This window comes from Ananas comosus, linkage group 12, assembly GCF_001540865.1.
Source record: "Ananas comosus cultivar F153 linkage group 12, ASM154086v1, whole genome shotgun sequence".
NCBI classification, from domain to species: Eukaryota; Viridiplantae; Streptophyta; class Magnoliopsida; order Poales; family Bromeliaceae; genus Ananas; species Ananas comosus.
In genome coordinates this window covers 4,396,663-4,416,345 of record NC_033632.1, presented here as the reverse complement: position 1 = coordinate 4,416,345, position 19,683 = coordinate 4,396,663, and the positions used below count along the sequence as shown (strand labels likewise).

Genomic DNA, 19,683 nt, shown 5'->3' with positions numbered 1-19,683 from the left:
ATTATAAATTTCCAATTAGTAGGTATTATTACACTACTACGGGTTGAAGAGGTACTCTCATTTACATTCTTAAATATAAACCATTATTAGTCCATTAACAAGAAGAAGTTCTTAACAACCTACCAACCTAAGTGCCACGGTAATTTAGTGACAAACTTACCATTTTAGATATACAATAATAACGTTTTTCAGAATATTACAAACTGTGAAACAAACAGCCCCCTAATGTTTATTCCAAGAATACACACCTTGCAAAATTACAACATAGTTGACTGAAATAAACCTATAACAGAGTTGCCTGCACATCAACGTATCCTCTGATAAGAAAAACAACTTACGTATCTGCTTTTATAGAATTGAAGCAACAAGAAACCATTTTCCATTTAATTTAGTCAAGTAAACAGTAGTCGTGTTTTATAGAAGAAAAACATCAGGGTGTAACAAGATATAGTTAAATCCTCTATAACAGACGAGCAAATAGAAAATTATAAAACATAAACCTAACGAGTTTAAATTTCATGTATGTGAGATTAGAAATATAGCAAAATAATATATGTTACCAGATAGTTGTTCCAGAATGTATGTACACTTACCTGTGAGGATATATTGCTGCATTTGCTGTACCAAACTGTGATTTCCAAACTTTAGCGGGTTCGTTTGCGTTTGCGATAGTATTCTTCTCCGTAATCATCTTCAAGACCACCATCAGCCATCTCCCATCTGTCATTCTCAAACCATTCACCTGTCGAACTTTCCTTCACCTCTTTCTCCTCGGATGTTTTTCCATGGTCCTTTGAAAAATCAGTCTCATCTAGAGAATCAGAATGATTACGATACTTATGCCTCTGCTTTTTGTGATCTGTTCTCTCTTTCTCACTCCTGCGATGACTTTTTTTGCTAAAACCACTTTCACCTTTTCCTTTATTCTCCCCGTGCTTCTTTGAACCACTTCGATTGTGGTGCTTGCTTCTCTCTCTACCATGTTTAGTGGAGTATTCAGATGAGTTGTGCACTTCGGAAATAGATTTCTCAGAGCAATAAGATCTTCGATCTCTACCAGAAGTTGAAGGGTATGAATGATTCCCATGTTTTTTATCAATTGAACCATGAATATCTTCATCTGATGTATTATATGATTTCTGGTGAGCGGGACTATAGTATTCATCTTGTTGGTGCTTCTTGAGTACTCTTTGCTTATCATCATCAGAGAAGGTTTTAGAAGCTTGCTTTCCTGATTGATGTTTCTGCTCATAAGTTTCTCTCCGAATCTCACCAGGATGATAATCCTCTGATCGGTCATCATAATCAAACTCTCTGAAAAACCGAGCAGCTGATGTTTCAAGCTATTGCAATCAACTATCTTCTTCTAATTCTCAAATGCTAAAATCTAGATAAAATGTTTCAAGCTATTTCAAAATATCTAGTATAGCAACAATACAGTGCCAAATGCTTCGGTACTATGTATCACAGACACTTCTGTAAGCCTTGCGTGTCCGTGTCGGACACGTGTCTGATGTGGACACTCCTTGGACGTACGTTCAATGCTGATCCATAGCGTATACGACTAAAAAAATGTATATACATATTTTTATTTACTTTTTCTAGACATATCATGTAAGATGATAAATATTTTAGCTTTTCGATGAATGCATATAATTTTTTTTGACAATATAAATAAATTATGTATGGTAGAGAATTTCTTTTCTTAAAATATTAATTTTGGTAAAATATTGTTATATTTCTCATACGAATAAAAGTTAGTAAAATTTTCATTCATAATTTATATATTTTAAGAAAAGAAATTTCCTACCGTACGTAATTTATTTATATATAATAGAAATATATTATTATATTAATAATATTATATTTTATTAGTAGCATTCATGTCGTGTCTGTGTCCTAATTTTTTGAAAGCTGCCGAATTGCGGTGCCCAAGTCTGTGTCGTGTCCCGTGTCAGTATCCATGACGCGTAGCTTCGGTATAAACTATAATTTCATCTATTGGTTTAGATAAAGGTATGGGCCATTTGTAGTGGTTAATAAACAAGTGTGACGTTTCAAAATTCTGATTTATCTACTAATTAACTGGATGAAATGAAAACTGTCTATAGTACTTTGCTAGAAATGTAGTCATATTACCTCTCTGTGCCTTCATTCCGAATTTTGTGATGCTGCTCACCACCATGAGGATCCCTGAAGTCAGCATGAGTAAAAGGGCCGCTTGATCCATCAAACACGGGATATGGGAAACCTCCCGTTCTCATGAAACTACTAAAAAATATTGTTCCAAGAATTAAAGAAATTACCCTAACATTTATGTATTCACAAAATTACTACCGATAAAATAAAAGAAAAAATGTATAGCAATAACCCAACTACAGATCATTCAGGAAAAGCTCCTCGGACCTTCTAGATTTGGACCCCCAATTAACATGGTTTCTTCACTTCAACAAAATTCTAATAAACCTTCTTTGATGGAAACGAACAAGTTTGATTAAACCTGATGGAATCTTCAGAAGTCAAATTACTTGTTAATTGGGAGGACCTGTTTTGAAAAGACTTAGAGATCTGGCCTTTAATTTTTGCCACACACATAAAAGGGGGAAAAAAAAAGGAAAATAAGAGAGGAGGATTGCTTACTAGGGTGCTGACATGCCACCGTATAGTGGTGGCATATATGAAGGTAGAGCTGCATGTGCTCCTGGGAGGACTCTAGAATCATAGGGCATTATCCCAGGTGGGGCATACATACTTGCATATGGCTGAAAATTCGGAAATGGAGATCCGCACCAAAAAGGAGGCCCATAAGCAGAAATTTGTCCAGGAAATGCTACATCTCCTGAATATTGCAATTGATTGGATCAACATACCCAGAAAAAAGAGGGTAAAGATTGCTTATCTTGGTAACCTTTCTTTTGGTATAATTGCAACTAAAAAATAAAAAAAAACTCTCTACCTGGGTATGTATTAGAGGCAACTGGGCAGTCTCTAATCAAGTGGTCTGGGGAGCCACACATGTAGCAATTTCGCTCACCCTGTTTATTTGATGAAGTTTTAAGATAGCTCAGAGATTTGGATAGATAATAGATAATTAAGATTTTTTTTTCAATGAAAAATAATGCATTCGTTCATAAAACTGATAGCACTACCGGTTTCTTGTAATTAATACAGTGATTAAAGCCAAAAAAAAGAACCATGCTGAAAGGAAATTTTTTCCAGATATGAAGGACTAACATGGTATAAATAATACATGAAAAAATCTTATATCAGCTTATTATGAGGGCAGCTAATAAACTGCTACAGTTTGGTGAAATTTGAAAAATAGATTCATCTGAGGCAAGAACAGCAGGTTGCCAGCATATACTAAATTAGTGGGTTTCTTTTTCCTATAGTACAGATGATGCAGGGCATATTCATGCGGGTTTGTTAGGGTTTAGTCAATTATTTTTTTTAATTTGGTCATTTTTCGCATATCTGATTTTGCTTAGTTTCCCATTTGTTATTGGTTGGCTTGTAATGATTTGGAGTTCCAATGAACATGGAAAACTATACTTGAATGCTCTTGGCTTCTCACATGCTTCCTCGTTATTTATGTATGCACAACAAAAAATGACTCACCTTCCTAGGCTTGATGGGCGGCACTATTGCTCCACTTCCATCTAATGGGAGGGGGATAAAAATCATGAAGAATTATGAAGTCAAACTATCTGATATGGAAGGTTTTAAACACAAAAATAAACAAATAGAACAAGTAGCAATACCTGGAGCATTTATGCCAAGTCCCTTTCTTTGATGGATAGGGAAATTAGCTGGAACAATGTAAGGTGAAAAACAAACAAGATGTGTATGATTGAAATCCAGCACAGAGAAAAATAGAAACTCAAAAAAAAATATCTCAAATAAAAAAATGTATAGAAGCCACGATTGCAGAAATCAATTACTATAGCCATGGATGTATCTGCTGTCCAACCTACTATTTTCAAAGGTAACTGCTAGCACACAAAGAGAGTTCACCAACAAAAAACTTCCACTGTATTGGCTAAATAGAATTTCAATTTAAAGAATTTTGGCTACTCAAGTTGCCCAACAATTTAAATCACTCTTATATGTTAGAAAAGTTTCACTATAGTCAAAATAACAAACTATCAAAATTCGCATATGCTTAGCCTTTTCAAACAAGCAAAATTGCAAATGCCCTTGCAGAATTGGTATTTGCCTGCATGCCACTAAAAAAGGCATTTATACTGTTGTCAGGTTCATATATAAAAAAAACCATTTTGCATAGATAACCAATCAGGGGAACATGCACAAATAAGTTTTTTTTCATGGGCTCATGAGCAAAGAGCAACGACACGGGCATCCATGGAGGTTTGCATATTTACAGAGGCATATGTGCAAAACAACCAATAGTTTCATATAGTAGTAGTGTGGAATTACCTTATCAAAGACAATGGTAAAAGGCAAGAGGTTGTACCTTCCACCTTATGAGGAAGATTTTGAGGCAATTTTGCAGAATTACCCCTTTCTTGAAAACCAGCCATCTGCTTACACTTGTCTGCTTGGCTATTTTCGTCATGCATTGTTCCAAGATTTATTTGGTTGGCATTAACAGATTTATCTGCACCTAAACGAATACTAATTCCAACAGCTCGTTTCTTCTCAGGTATAGATACTGCGACAATTTGATTGGATCCTTTCCCTGTGGCAGCAGGAGAATAAGGAACTTGTAGTTCTTGCTGCCGAATTGAAACAGCATATGATGGCTCTTTCGCTTGAATTCCAGATTCTCCATCTAAATTTGTCCAAACCAAGTATATTAGAAAGAGATGTTTGTATATTACATATATATATATATATATATATATAGAGAGAGAGAGAGAGAGAGAGAGAGAGAGAGAGAGAGAGTTGGGCTGGAATACTATTGATAGTATTCTGTCCCTTTTGCTAGCAAGTTTTTAGCCCTTGGATGAGAAATTGTAGGGTTAGGATAATATTAGTTCCTTCGAGTTGAGTGGTCCCCACTAAGTTATAATATTTAATCCAATGGTTAGAAATGATCAAAGAATTGATTTAAAGGCTAAAAACTTGATAGCAAAATAGGACAAATACTATTAATGGTATTCTAGCTCAACTCTCTCTCTCTCTCTCTCTATATATATATATAATTGCCTATTATTTACATTTATTCCCTGAAAATCGAAATTTTTATATATACCCTTGAAAAACTTGGTTCTCACATATAAAACCAACTTCCGCCATGAAAATGAGTGACTCGGGTAATTTTGTAAGAAACAATATTTAAAAAATTGTATAAGGGAAATATATGAAAATTCAGAGTCTACAGGGTTCCATATATAAGGGTAAAATGTATGGATATTTCTTGTATTTCCTGTAGTATATAGATATTGTGACTTAGTAGTTAGTTCCTCAACATTTCACTAAACACTTTAATCCCCGATTTTCCTCTTATATTGCAGATTCAGATTCATCTATATGACCGCTAGAAGAATCTGACCACATATTAACTTTTTCCTATAAATGTCCTTTTTACCCCATTTCAATTTCATTGTAACAAGAAAAATTTAACAGGAGATGGGAAAAGGTTAAATTTAAGAAAAACATAGATTTTTTAACAGTCACGCACGGAATGACATTGTTTAGGGGCTGAAGTCTTTTAGTTACAAGTTGAGGAAGTCACAACATCGAGCTGCACAGGGAATATCTATTGTTCCATACACTTTACCCAAAAGTTTATCATAGAAAAGCAGGCAACATCCAGTCAAGGCACTATGTTCATCTAACCTGGTGCATACTTGGGCATTAAGTTTTCTGAGCCATCAATTGCTTTTTGTGCCTCAAGGAAGTGTTCAATTGCCTGCCGCAGTGATAAATTTGGTAACAAGTCCTCGACTGTACATTTTGTGGAGGAACACTTAGGACACTTTCTTATCTCAACCAGTGAACAACGAATACCTACAGAAATATATTTATAAAATACTCCGACATCAACAAAACAAATAGCATGCTCAACTAGTACATGGTTATCAACTCTTTACTTACGCACAGAGCTCAAAATTAAATGAGATAGCACAACGATCAAACAAAACAGATATATTTATCAAAACCAAGTCTAGTAATTTACTATTTAGGTCTTTATTGTTTTGGACAAGATAAACCAATAGCTATATATCATTACATAGCAAACGTATTCATTAATATGGCAAATGCTAATTTCAGTCTTTTCTTTCTCATGAGTTGTTGAACCAAAAATATATAAGATGAAAGCTCAAAGTATTTGTCAAACCACCTGCTACAATATCCCCAAAATCAATAACATCTTAATTATTATATCAACTGAGATATCAAAATGTGTTGGCACATTTCAAATCCCTAACTCTTTCTTCCACTCAAGAAAGACCAAGATGTTGGCCAATTTTAGTATTGGTTCAACTGGATAGAGTAAGTAGAAATTGAATACCCTATTAAGGGCCTATTTGGTCTAGCTGGAGTTTCTGCAAAAGCTCAGTTTGCATAGAGCTGTTTGAAAAAAGCCATAATGAACTTTACTGTTAAAATCTTATCAACAGCTTCTCCGCACGGCAGAAGCAGAAACTTCAAATCAGAGCTTCTGCTGTTGATACCTGAAAACTTAATTCAGCTTCTCACGAAAGCATAAGTTGCTAACCATTTGTTTGCTAAACATCTGGTTTCTAGAAGCTCTCTGCTTTCTGAACTATAGAAGCTGCTCAAGAAGCCAGGTCCAACAAGCACCAAGCGTATGATACTTTCACAAAACTGTCTGCATCGTAGAAAGGGACATTACTACAAAGTTCAAATTAGAGAACTATATATTGAAAAGAGAGACACTATAAAGACTCTTCAGCAACATCTTACATTTGTCGCAAAAGCTATGTTGGCAACACGGAATCATCACAGCCTCCTTGTATATTGTGCTACAAAGGGAGCATCTCAATTCCATTGGCGGATCAATGTTCAGCATTATTGCAGAGCACTTAGCAATCCCTCTGTGGTAATCAATTTCAACCATACAGTCATAGAGGCATGTTAGAAAAGTTGAATACGAATAAAATCTAATTCATTAAAGAGATAATTACATATATCCCTCTGCAAAATATCAATTTGGATGAACATCCCTATAAAATATGAATTGTATACATGCCTTCAGAAACTTTGTATCTTATCTATAAATATCCTTGTACTATCCTACACAAAATCAACATCCCTCCATGAACTGGATGACTCCACAACTAAAGGGTAATTTTGTACAAAGCCTGTGCTTTTATCAGGTATATGGGACAATTCAGATTTTATAGGGCATACATATAATAGATGATTTAGTAGGTATATATGTGTGTGTATAGAGTCTGGAGATGGTGCTTATAAAAGCACCAAGCATTTGGTGCTTGTAAGTTTTTCACCGTTAGATCTACCCTTTGGCCATTTTCATCCGTTAGATTATACTATTCAATCAACTACTCACTCAACCCTAGGGGACCACTATCATCCTAACTGCACATCGCCAAAAACCTACAAGCACAAATGATTTGGTACTTTTAAGAGCATAAGCTCAATTCTATATATAGATATATATATACATATATATATAAGACTAAGACCCATAAAGAAAATGAAGAGAGACATAAAGAATTTACTCATCCAGCGTCTTGTGTTCTTCGATTTTAGACGTCATTTGGGTTTCCATCTTATCTTCTTCCATATTGGATAAATTACTACAATTACCTCCAACAATTTCTGCTTACCCAACACATGTCAAGGAAAAAAAACAGAATGAAAAGGATGGACATGACAACAAGGGTTCTAGAAGGTCAAACAATAAAACAACAAATTTATTCACCTTTTGACTGAGCCTCACCTAGATCACTTCCTTTGATGTTTTGATGTCTTGAGATAGAAATCTCAGAGCATCTATACCATCAAAAATAAATGATAGAAAGCATAAAGTAAGAAATCAAGAGGTCAAGAGATCATCTTAAAGACTTCACGGTTAAAGGAATTGACTTAAAAGTTTAAGTAAATGTGCAACTATAGCGCTTAACAAGAAACAGTAACACCATAAAAACAGAGTAATAACATGAACTGCATGTGTCACTTGCTAGTGTTATCTACTCGAGTCCAAAATTAACCAGAAACAGTAACATCAAAAAGAAAAAGCAATAATCCTGTCAAATACATGTGTCGCTAGCTAGTATTATTTGTTCTAAGCCTACAACGACTACTTTTAGGTGGTTATAGCAAGTTCAATTTGCATACAGTTTGTAATTCAAATTAAGCACGTAATAAGGCGCAACACAAGAAAGGACCGCTCGCTCAATCTATTTAGCAAGTCAGTACTACAGCAAAAAGAACAGACTAATTCAAGTAAAACTACAGCAAAAGCAAAATGGACACAGGTAGAGAAACTAATTCGAGTACCACAGCAAAAACAATATGGAAACTTTACAAAAAAAGGAAAAGGTAGAGAAAGGACAATGTTGAAACTTTGTATAGATGAAACTAATTCAAGGAGTAGATCAGCAAGTAAACTGACGAAATGTTGACATAAAATACCCAAAAACAGATATCTACAGAATAATTTTTATCAGGAAGTCTCAAACCTTGGATCTGCAGCAATCTTTTCATCAGAATTGGAATCTGAACTGACAATATCAGCATGTGTCTGTGGTAATAATGCCTCACAAAGAGGGTTCAAATCATTGCGAAAATCATCAAATTTGTCCACATCAATTTTCTGTAAGAAAAAAAAAGAAAGTAAAGAATAGATTAGATCTTTTAAGTAATAATCAAAATATCACAAGAAAGAGCAGACTAGATATACCTTGTATTAAAAGAACTAAGCTAAATTTGCATGCAATCAAATAACATTATGTAGACCGGCATGTATAGGTCACCTGATTTGAGCATGTGTTACCAGGTAGAATTACAAGTATTGGATCCCCCAAGTCCCGTGATAATCTTTCATAGAAGGTGAATACATGATACAGGTACCCTTGTTACACAGAGTCAACACTAAACATAAATCATTTTGGGTCAAAAGAAAGGTCCGAGAGAAGATAACATATTACTAATATAACTATTACCAGACTAACACTTTGCCACTAGAAGAAGATTGTGATGGGCCTATATAGCCAAGCTGGATCTTTCATATGAATGTTGTTTGAGTAGAGCTATTCAAAGAACAGCCCATTAATCAAAATCATGTCCATATGTTCATGCTACATCAATAGTAGAAGCTTCGAATTAAAGCTTCTCTTTTGGGAGTTCAAAAGCTTATTTTAGCACAAAAGCTTGAGAGTTGAGAGTAACCTTTAGCCAAAGTACCAAACACCTTATATTTAAAGCTTTCACTATTTGGAATACAGAAACTACTCTAAAAATCAAGCCAAACAAGCTCTATGTTGAGTCCTAGTTTTATGGAAAACAAGCTCTATGTCGAGTCCTAGTTTTATGGAAAATAGAGCACCTTCATTTCACCTTGCTATTTAGAATCCACACATATGCACAGGTGGAAAAATAAAGAGATAGATATGTTGAAGGAAGCACACATGGCTGACTATAACAACTCATTAGAAATCACAAAAAATTTCACTCCACTTTTAAATCCATCTAAACAATCCGAAGGCCATGAATTTTCACTACAATAACCAGATGATAATAAGCAGAATAATTTCTAATTCAACTGTTTGAAGAAATAAACTTCCCATCGGAAGTGGTATATCTCACCTCCGAAGGTGACAACTCATGTCCTTCAACAAGATCACTGTGTTATAACAAAGACCAGTGATAAGTGCTCACTATAATAAATTACAGATCTATTCGACATAGAAATAAATTTGCACCAAAGTCAACAGATTATCTTACACATTTGAAGACGCAGATCGGCCTGTGGGTACTCTTTTGATTATAACCTCCGATCCAGCCGGAATTTGAAGTTCCTCATCATCATAAGCTGCAACAAGACCACAATAGCTTAGTCAAAAGTTCATACTAATTCAGTACAGTGTAAATGTAAATACTCAGCTAAAAATTAGAGATATATGAGTAGTTCATGTTATAAATACACAAATAAACAACATTAAATGGTTAAAAAATTTAAGTTTCTTGCAAAATTATCTTGTTTCCTTCTACTATGAGAGTGAAATAAGTCGAAAGATACCTAATGATTCCTTCAAAGAGATAAAAGAAACAAAAATTCCTGAATTATTTGACAATAGCATAGCTAATTCATAGTTCTTTTGCGATTTCCCTACAATTCACATCCCGAGGACCAATTCACACGTTTCTGCACCTATTCGCATACTTTTTAAGAAACCGGTGAATATTGTGCGTGTGCGCGCGCGTATGCGTGTGTATGTATCTGTGTGTGTGTGTGTGTGTGTGTGTGTGTGTGTGTGTGAGAGAGAGAGAGAGAGAGAGAGATACGGCGATTGGAGAGAGGATCGGAGATGAGGAGATCGAAGTCGCGGGAGAGGCGGGGGTTGGTGAGGCGGAGGATCTGGGAGCGGAGGTCGCGGACGGAGATGGAGGCGGCGCCGCCGAGGTCCACCGTGTCGGAGGCGGCGGAGCTCCGGAACTTGAAGCGCACGGCCATGGCGATCGGCGCCGGAGGGGGGGCAGAGAGAGAGAGAGAGAGAGAGAGAGAGAGAGGTGGAAGATGAAATGAGCGGCGAGAGGAGAGTTAAGAAAAAGGGAAAACTTCAAATACCCCCTGTAGTTTCGCACTTTCTTACTTTAGTACCCTGTGGTTTAAAGTGTATCAAGTTGGTACCCTGTGGTTTCGCAATTTTTCACTTTAGTTTCTTGTGGTTTAAAGTGTATCAAGTTAGTACTCTATGATTTTATTTTTGTATCAAGTTAATACCCCATAGTTTCATTTTTTTCTTTTTATTATTCATTTCGGGATATTTTTTTGACAAAGTTAAAATTAAAGGATACTAAAATGAATATTCGATGAACTGAGATAAGGTATCTGAAGTTTTTTTATATAATTTAACGAAATATTAAACCACATGGTACTAAAATAAGAAAGTGCGAAACCACGGGGTACTACACTACTACTTGATACACCTTAAACCACATGGTACTAACTTGATGCACCTTAAACCGCAGGATCCTAAAGTGAGAAGTGCAAAACTATAGGGGGGTTTTTGAAGTTTTCAGAAAAAAAGAAAATTCGTTTTTGCAGATTCGGTCCGCTTTTTCAGCAAACTGACCAAAATATCCTTATACCTTTTTCTCTCTCCTATTTTTTTCTCTCATTCTTTTTTTCTTTCTCTTCCCAAAGAGCGGCCTCGCCCGCACACCCCCGCACGTCTCCGACCCTACCGAGGGCGCACCGCTACTTTTTTTTTTACCTCTCCGACTCTCCTTCACCGTTTCCGACGACGTCGCCTCTCTCGCCCTTCTCCGTTCTTCTCGTCCTCTCCCTCTCCTTCCTTTTCTTCCGCCTCCGACGACGACGTATCTTCGCCGACGCCGACAATATGCCGGCACATCCTTACCCTCGCCTGCACACCCCTGCACCATCCTCGCCTCCGACCCTGCTGAGCCCACGTCGCGACTCTTTTTTTTTTCCTTTTCGACTCTCCTCCACTGTCTCCGACGACGACGCTTCTCTTGCCCTTCTCCACCGTTCTCGTTCTCTTCCTCTCCCTCCTCCTCTGCCGCCTCCAACGACGATGCATCTTCGCCGGCGCCGACACCGGCACCGACACCGTGGAGGTCACTGCGGCGCTGCAGCCTCGGAGCGGGGGGTTTTTAACGGCATCGTCGCCGGCGCCGTGGAGAGGGGTGACCAAAAAAATTATAAAAGAAGCAAAAGAAAAAAAGATAAAAAAATATAGAAAATGAATGATGAAGATAAAATTGCATCGTTAATTGCAAAAAAAAATTATAAGTTGCACTACTTAAGATGTAAAATATAGCTTTAAGATAAAAATTACACTCTTTAAACGAAAATTACACTCTTTGGGAGATATTTATATTGTTTCTCCTCTTATTGCACTCTTTCAGATATAAACTGTACTTACTAAGATAAAAATTACACTCTTTAAACGAAAGTTTCACTATTTCTCCTCTTGTTGCACAATTTCTCTTCTTGTTACACTATTTTTTATCTTAAACTACACCCCTTTAAGAGATATTTATACTGTTTCTCCTCTTGTTGCACTGTTTTTATCTTAAACTGCATCCTTTAAGAGNTACAATTAACATCTTTAAGAGATATTTATATTATTTTTTCTCTTGTTGCACTATTTTTTTTTCTTGTTGTACTATTTCTCCTCTTGTTACACTATTTTTATCTTAAACTACACCCTTTAAGAGAAAAAACAGTGTAACAAGAGGAGAAATAGTGCAACAAGAGAAAAAACAGTGCAACAAGAGGAGAAACAGTATAAATATCTCTTAAATGAGTGCAGTTTAAGATAAAAAATAGTGTAACAAGAGAAAAAATGGTGCAACAATAGGAGAAACAGTATAATTTTCGTTTAAAGAGTGTAACTTTCATCTTAATGGATATAGTTTACATCTGAAAGAGTGCAATCAGAGGAGAAATAGTGTAAATATTTTTCAAAGAGCGTAATTTTTGTTTAAAAATGTAATTTTCATCTTAAAGCTGCAGTTTATATTTTAAGTAATACAACTTATAATTTTTTTTTTCAGTTAACGATGCAATTTCATCTTCATCCTTATTTTTCTATAATTTTTTATCTTTAATTTTTTTTTCTTGCTTCATTTATAATTTTTTTGGTGACCCCTCTCTGCCAACGACCACGGCGCCGGCGACGATGCCGCTAAGGACCCACCGCTCCGAGGCTGCAATGCCGCAGTGACTTCCACGGTGTCGACGCCGGCGCCGAGATGTATCGTCGTCGGAAGCGGCAGAGGAGGAGGGAGAGGGAGATGACGAGAAGGACGGAGAAGGGCAAGAGAGGTGTCGTCGTCGGAAACAGTGGAGGAGAGTCGAAGAGGAAAAAAAAAAGAGTCACGACGTGATCTCGGCAGGGTCGGAGGCGAGGAAGGTATAGGGGTGTGCAGGCGAGGGTAAGGATGCGCCGGAGGACGAGAAAGACGGGGAAGGGCGAGAGAGGCGTCGTCGTCGGAAATGGTGAAGGAGAGTCGGAGAGGAAAAAAAAAAAGCCGCGGTGCGGCCTCGGCATGGTCGAAGACGAGGAAGGTGCGGGGGTGTGCGGACGAGGGTAAGGATGCGCCGGATAAGCCACCTCCTCTGCTTTCGCCGCTCTCTGGGAAGAGAAAGAAATAAAGAACGAGAGAAAAAAAGAGGAGAGAGAAAAATGTATAAGGGTATTTTGGTTAGTTTGCTAAAAAAGCGGAACGAATCTGCAAAAATAAAAAAGGTGATCCGATTTTGCAAAAGCCCAAAATAAGTGAATGTTTTATGCAAATTGGCCTATTTAGTTAACAAAGAAAAGAATTTATAAAATTTAAATTTCTCTATTATTTATAATTATTAATTAGTCTAATTATTAATTTACTAAAAATAATAAAAGTTCTCGAACTTGATAAAATTTTTAATTTTTTTACAAATAATCAATTAATTAAATTTTTCAAAAATTATCCAATGGCCGTTGCGAAATTCAAAATAGCACATAGCTGAGGGGGTCTCCGTACATTCTTACTTCAAAAAATGAAAAAATCGAAGTCGGCAATGCGTAATGTCTCGGCGCCGAGTAGCTCAGTGATAGAAGTCGGCGCGACCGCATTTTTCGCCACCGGATTTAGTCAACTCCATCGGAATACACTGAACGGAGAAGAAATATTAATAATCCGTTCAATTATAGACCATTTTGAAATAATTCCTTAACTATTTTTTTAGTGATTAATTATTTTCTCTCAACCTTTTATTTTTTTAAAAAAATTTGTCAAATTTGACTATTTTAAACACATTTCTAGATAATAAGATGGGTGAAGTTTGTAATTTAGATATCTATTTAGGGCAGTAGGTGTCGCTTTATTAAAAAATTTGGTAAAAATGTATAATACTTATTTGAACTATAGACTATTTTAACTAGCTATTTAACCTTTCAAAATTTTAGTTTCGCATCTAATCTTTCAATTTATTTAATTTAAATAATTTACTAGCTCTTCGTACAAAATTTAAACTAAATTTCTTATTTTAATTAATTTATAATTACGTAAATCGCATAAAATATAATAATTAAATCTGTAAAGATAAACGATGTATTCAAATTTTAAAGTTAAAAAGCTACAAATAAAAAAGTTAGGTAATAAAATTAAATTTTTTAATGATTAGATTGTCAAAGCTAAATGTAAGATAGTTGAGAGGGTGTTTGGTTGCACGTAAAATTATGAAAAATAATTTTTTGTAAAAAAATAATTTGGTGGAAAAAATTTTATACTTTGTAATATTTGATTTGCCGGAGTTGAAAAAAAATAAATTCACACTTTATTTGATTAGTTGAAAAAAATAAATAAATAATTTTTTACGCAGCTCGAATTTTCACTTTCGGTTGAAAATCAGCGAAAAGCAATAACGCTCTATTTTTCTCAAATCTGTAAAAATAATTTGTCCAAAAAAAATTTATAGCTAAATAAACACACGAAATTTTTTCTTTACAGCCAAAAAAATCATATCTTTAAAGTAAGTTTTATATATTTTTATTCAAAAATTAATGTTAGGAGGCCTATTTCAAAATAATCTATACTTGAGGGGCTACGAGTGCAATTTTTACCTAATAAAAAGTAGATCCAATCCGTAAAAGCAGAGGCTCTTGCGTGACTCTTCTCTCTCTCTTCGCCTCTCTCTCTCTCTCTCATCTCTCTCTCATCTCTCTCTCTCTTCGTTAATCCCGGATTCGATTAAATCGCCTACTTTGTTGCTGTGTTCGCTCTCTCTCTCTCTCTCTACCGTGCTTTGAGGGAATGTTCCAGATTCCGAAGGTACGCCAACAATTAATTAAGATGAGTTCTTGGTTTTTCTCTTTTTTTTTTCTAATTTATTTGAATTTTTTCCCCCAATTTTTTGGGAAAAACAATGCTTCGTTGCTCCTCCTCGATCGTTTCGCGAAGTGGGTTCTCTTAATTTCGAGAGTTTTTTTTGGGCATCTCGCGTCAAAATTCGATCTTGCTCGCTATCTTTAGGGTTTCTTTTGCTTTTGCTTCTTTTTTCTTTTTTTTTTTCTTCTGATAATATTGGGGCTTTATTGCTCTATTGGTGTTGCTTTTAGTTTCTACTTTAGGGGTTTTTTATTTTATTTTTACTTGTGAGAGTTTTTTTTTTCTTTTTTTTTTGGGGTACGGTGGATCAATAGGGAGACAAAGAATTATGTCCTTTTACCCCTGCTTTTTTACCAGAATCAAAAAGGTCCTTTTACTGAGGGGAAAAAAATTTTTTTTTTTTTCTTTGTAAATTATCTTTAGTGAAAATTGTATCAACACCCCCCCTCAATTCTACGATTTTCTGAAATAGCACCCTCTAGTGTTACTACTTACTACTACTTTAATTTCTAATTTAATTAGTAAAAGTAATGTGAATTAAAAAAAAAAAGAAGAAAAGAAAAGCATTGAAGGACCTATTTCACAATGGCCTATTGATGTGGGTTTTTTTTTTTTCTAAAAAAAGCCAGAGAAGTTATCTTTGTAGAGTAGGATCAGCTCTTGCTTCATAACCTTCAAAATGTTTAATTTTAGTACATACTTTTTTTTTAATTCATTTGATTTGAGTCACTTAATGACTCTTAGCTCAAATTTGTTTAATATTTATAACTCTCAAAATTTCTAATTTTAATACATAGTTTCTTTAGTTTATGTGATTTGAAGGAGTTAATGACTTTTAGCTCAAACTTTGACATCGTCGTTTGTTTAAACGGATTTAACTAGCTTGTTTTATGTAATTCATATTATTGGTTTAAATCAAGAATTTAAATGTCACGGCACTGGTCTTTCTGAAAACAGGAAAAATACATGTGTGCCTACATATAATGATATAAAATATTTATTTTTTTTAGCAATAAAATATTTTAATTATTTATTATATATTTTTATCAATTTTTTGAATTTTATTGGGTAAATTAATTACTAATTAAAAAAAAAGAGAGTTCTAAGCTGTGCCATCGTTACGAGATCATAATGTGCCAATATCTTGTTGGCACGATTTTGTACGGTAGATATTACTCGTGCTGATAGTTACTTAAATTTTTGGTTTAAATTTTATATTGAAAGATTCATCAAAAAGCTTAAATTAAATTAAAATTTAAAAAATTAGATGATAGTTCAAGTACGTTCTATATGTATCTTTACCAATTGAATTGTATATTATCTAGGAATATATGTTTATCATGCTATAGAAATATGTGAGTATCTGATTGTCATCTGATCCCCCTTTGTCAGAAGAAAACGTGGTAGTCATCATTTTCTTCTGTATCCTTGTCTGTCATGCTTTCTGATGTCTTAAGCAACTCCCCACAGATTCTCTCTCTCTCTTTCTCTCTCTCTCTCTCTCTCTCTCTATCTCTCTCTATATCACATCCTCAGTTTTGTAGCTGAGTTTTTGCTTTAAAAAACCTCTCCTATGTACTTTTTGTGGGTAGCCATTAGTTTATCAGTAGTATCATAATTTCTCCCTCAATGGTGTTTCCTCAACTCGGTTATTATTTGACATGACTTTTGTAACAGCTTCTCTAGTACGCTTGAAAAGCACAGACTCGAATACGGAGCTTCTGCTCTTTGAGTGCAAAAATTATTATTGCTTTTTCGAGCAGCTCTGTAGAAAAGCATTTAAATTCTTGTTCTTTACAATCTACCATTGTTTTGCAGGCATGGTGTAAACTCTAAGCCCTTGCTAAGAGGAGAAAGAGAAAGGGGAGGGGGGAGAAGAAATGGAAGGTGAAACTTTCTCAGGATTAGGCAGTGGAGCAACTCAAGTGGACTGCAAGGTAATCCAATCCTTTCAAAAGAACTTTGTTCAAGTTCAAAGCATATTGGATCAGAACAGGCTCTTGATCAATGAGATCAATCAAAACCACGAATCGAGAATCCCCAACAATCTCAGCCGGAATGTCGGCTTAATTAGAGAGCTCAACAGTAACATTAGGAGGGTTGTCGACCTCTACGCCGACCTCTCCACGTCCCTCGGTAGGTCTGTGGCCGCGTCTTCCGAAGGGGACTCCACTGGAACCCTAAAGTCCGGTTGCAAGGCCGGCCAGAAGAGAACTCGGGTCAGTTGAACCCAAAGAAGGATAAGCACCTTTACTCTTTGATGGGTTAATAACAAAATCTAGTCCCTAAAGTTCAAAAACTCAACCATGTCCTCAGCATTTCGTTTGCAACAATTTAGTCTTTGAAGTTTGTTTTATTGTCTTATTGTCGGACGGTAGACAACGGAATGACTTAATTGGCACTCGGGACAAAACACTAGAAACTGGTTTGGTGAAACTGGAATTTCGAGGATGAAACTGAAATGTGGTCAAATTTCGAGGACTGAATTTTTAGTTAGCCCTTCTTTGAATGGCATTAGGATCAAATTAATGACCTAAATAGGGTCGGTATAGAGAGTAGTAGCTTGCAGCTCAAAAAGAATAACAGGTGTTGTCCTTAAATTTGCTGTAAATCTCTCATAGAGATCGTGTTTTGAATGTGTTGTTAGAGGATTCCAAATTTTCACTATTGTTGCTGTATAATTCTTCATTAGACATATAGCAATTTACTAGCGTTTCCGTTAATTAATTAATATGGCTGATCTCAGACCAATTACAATGTTAGTTCTTATTTTTTTGGAGTTTATTTGTTAACTAGTTGTAGAGTATCTGAGCATCTGATGATCAAATACAGTTAAATTCATGTTAGTTTCCTGTGAAAATATATTTTACCATTATAATCTCTTGTTGCAATGATCTTTAAGCATTTCTCTTTGGACAATTCTTGTGTTTATCCCGATTTTTGCTGCTATGATTATCCAAATAGTTGGAGGTTGTATTTTATTTTCTGAATGTAGAGTTACGTAGTGAGGATCTTTAAATTGTTTGCATGCTTGTTGTGCTCGTAGCTGGTTCCAAGGAAAAAGTTTGCATGTTTTTTGTTTCCGCGGATATTCTCTGGAGAACTGATTAGTTCTGATCTTACTTGAAATCCAAGGAAAAAGTGCAGAAAATGCTTTTCTGGGTTGAAATCTGTTTTCATATCTCACTTTCTTCTGTACGTAGCAAGCCTTGATCTTTTTCAAATCTTTGTTCTTCCTCTTCCTCCCATGTACAGTTCTATTTACATTAGGGTTAGTGACTGTTTTCTATTGTTCATAGAGCTTGCCTATTGAAGAACCTTATCAGATCAAGATTACAGTAGTTTCTCAATAGCAATTCCTGTTTTATTAGCCTATAACGGGATTCGAGCCTCTCTGTGTGCTATAATTTGGGGTTCGAGTTTAAGGCTTGGGGTTTAATATTTATGGGTTTTTGAGGATGTGTTTTGGGGATATGAGAGATAGTGGCAATGTCAAAAGGAAAAAAGGAAAATACAAAGTTTTTTTTTTTGTGAAATAAAAGGGGATGTAAAGGAACTTTCTTCCAGAGAATCAGATCCTTTGGTGCTAAGGGCTGTTTTAGCTTTGGTGTTGCGTGTGTTATTGTTCAGTAAAGCAAGCTTGTATTTAAGGTGGTAAAGATCACAACATTAAGCACTTGTCTCTGTAGGAAAGTAGAAACTCTAGATTAAGTTTTTGCTTCTGATCCTCAAAATTATGCTCTTGCCTTTTATTTAAGTAGAAGCTTTTATGTAAACAGAAGTAGAATTAGAAGATAAGGCCAAACTAGGTTTCTAAGAGGGACACATTTTCATGTAATCATGTTGTGTGAGTGACACATGCATCTCCTAGTGAATGCCCTAAATGGGTTGAAAGATGCTTCAAAGCACCAGCAACATAAAAGGTGGAAAGTGTGTAAAGCCTACAATGCCCTGGGTCCCATCTATAATCTATAATCCATAACTACATATTATTCCTCAATAACTGCACACGTGTCGCGAGGAGGCCGAGGCGCGGGCGAGGGCGCGGGGCGGGGGCTGGCGCGGGTGGAGCCGTGAGCGGGAGCGGGCGCGGCGCCGGGCGCTGGCGCGGCGCGATGCGGGCGCTGGGCGGAGCCGGGAGCGGGGCGGGGGCGGCGCGGCGCTGGCCTGCGAGAGCGGCCGCCCCCTGGCATGACGAGCAAGCCGACGCGGGGCGCGGCGCGGGGCGGGGCGGGCGGCGGCAGGGCGGCACGGCCGCGGGCTGTGGGCGAGCCGAAAAAATCGGGGCTCACAGTGATGGGGTTGTCACGGGGTCCACGGGCGGCTGAATGCTCGCTGGAGCCACATGACCTCCCGCTCTCTTTTTATATATATATATATATAGATAGAGAGAGAGAGAGAGAGAGAGAGAGAAAGAGAAGAGAGAAGAGAGAGAGTTTGAGCTAGAATACTATCAGATAGTAAACAAACTGTTTTACTACCGATTTGTTTCGATGATAAAACTTCCAATTAGACGATCGCGTCCCGTTGAACATGATCTATAACCACTTGAATGTTTAGAAATCAAATTTCAAAATCTTTTCGATATTATTTGCTAACTGATCAAAGGGTTTCAAAATTTGTAATTTTAATGGTCGATAGAACGTTTCTCGTTTAACTGCGTAA

The 19,683-nt window shown here is 36.1% G+C and overlaps 2 protein-coding genes across 9 annotated transcripts; one reads left to right on the top strand and one right to left on the bottom strand.

Moving 5' to 3' along the window:
* LOC109718320 (E3 ubiquitin-protein ligase RBBP6-like) lies at positions 70-10,680 on the bottom strand. Of its 7 annotated transcripts, XR_002218433.1 has the most exons (16): positions 10,462-10,674; positions 9,901-9,988; positions 9,763-9,799; positions 8,637-8,770; positions 7,877-7,947; positions 7,674-7,773; positions 6,895-7,025; positions 5,803-5,973; positions 4,475-4,792; positions 3,762-3,809; positions 3,619-3,659; positions 2,957-3,035; positions 2,641-2,839; positions 2,140-2,271; positions 594-1,314; positions 70-298 (listed from the first exon to the last, which is right to left on the bottom strand). XR_002218433.1 is itself a non-coding variant. In XM_020244499.1 (15 exons), exons 1-15 carry the CDS (start codon positions 10,628-10,630, stop codon positions 645-647), a joined length of 2,370 nt encoding a protein of 789 aa, XP_020100088.1. In that variant the 5' UTR covers positions 10,631-10,674; the 3' UTR covers positions 357-644. The 7 variants fall into 7 exon arrangements, 5 of the variants coding, with proteins under 5 accessions (XP_020100088.1, XP_020100086.1, XP_020100087.1 ...); XM_020244499.1 differs by lacking the exon at positions 70-298 and having other exon boundaries at positions 357-1,314; positions 7,895-7,947; XM_020244497.1 differs by lacking the exon at positions 70-298 and having other exon boundaries at positions 357-1,314; positions 10,462-10,673.
* Positions 14,825-17,912, top strand: LOC109718974 (protein ELF4-LIKE 4-like). 2 transcript variants are annotated; one of them, XM_020245490.1, is made up of 2 exons: positions 14,825-14,982; positions 16,837-17,912. In XM_020245490.1, exon 2 carries the CDS (start codon positions 16,899-16,901, stop codon positions 17,244-17,246), a length of 348 nt encoding a protein of 115 aa, XP_020101079.1. In that variant the 5' UTR covers positions 14,825-14,982; positions 16,837-16,898; the 3' UTR covers positions 17,247-17,912. The 2 variants fall into 2 exon arrangements, with proteins under 2 accessions (XP_020101079.1, XP_020101078.1); XM_020245489.1 differs by having other exon boundaries at positions 14,827-14,961.

Excerpts from the sequence above, each read along its gene's own strand:
- LOC109718974 (XM_020245490.1), top strand. The coding sequence starts at position 16,899 with ATGGAAGGTGAAACTTTCTCAGGATTAGGCAGTGGAGCAACTCAAGTG.
- LOC109718320 (XM_020244497.1), bottom strand. The coding sequence starts at position 10,630 with ATGGCCGTGCGCTTCAAGTTCCGGAGCTCCGCCGCCTCCGACACGGTG. Across the intron at positions 7,026-7,673 it reads GAACACAAGACGCTGGATGA|AGGGATTGCTAAGTGCTCTG; the intron begins GTAAATTCTTTA and ends TGATTACCACAG. Across the intron at positions 2,840-2,956 it reads TGCCTCTAATACATACCCAG|GAGATGTAGCATTTCCTGGA; the intron begins GTAGAGAGTTTT and ends TGCAATATTCAG.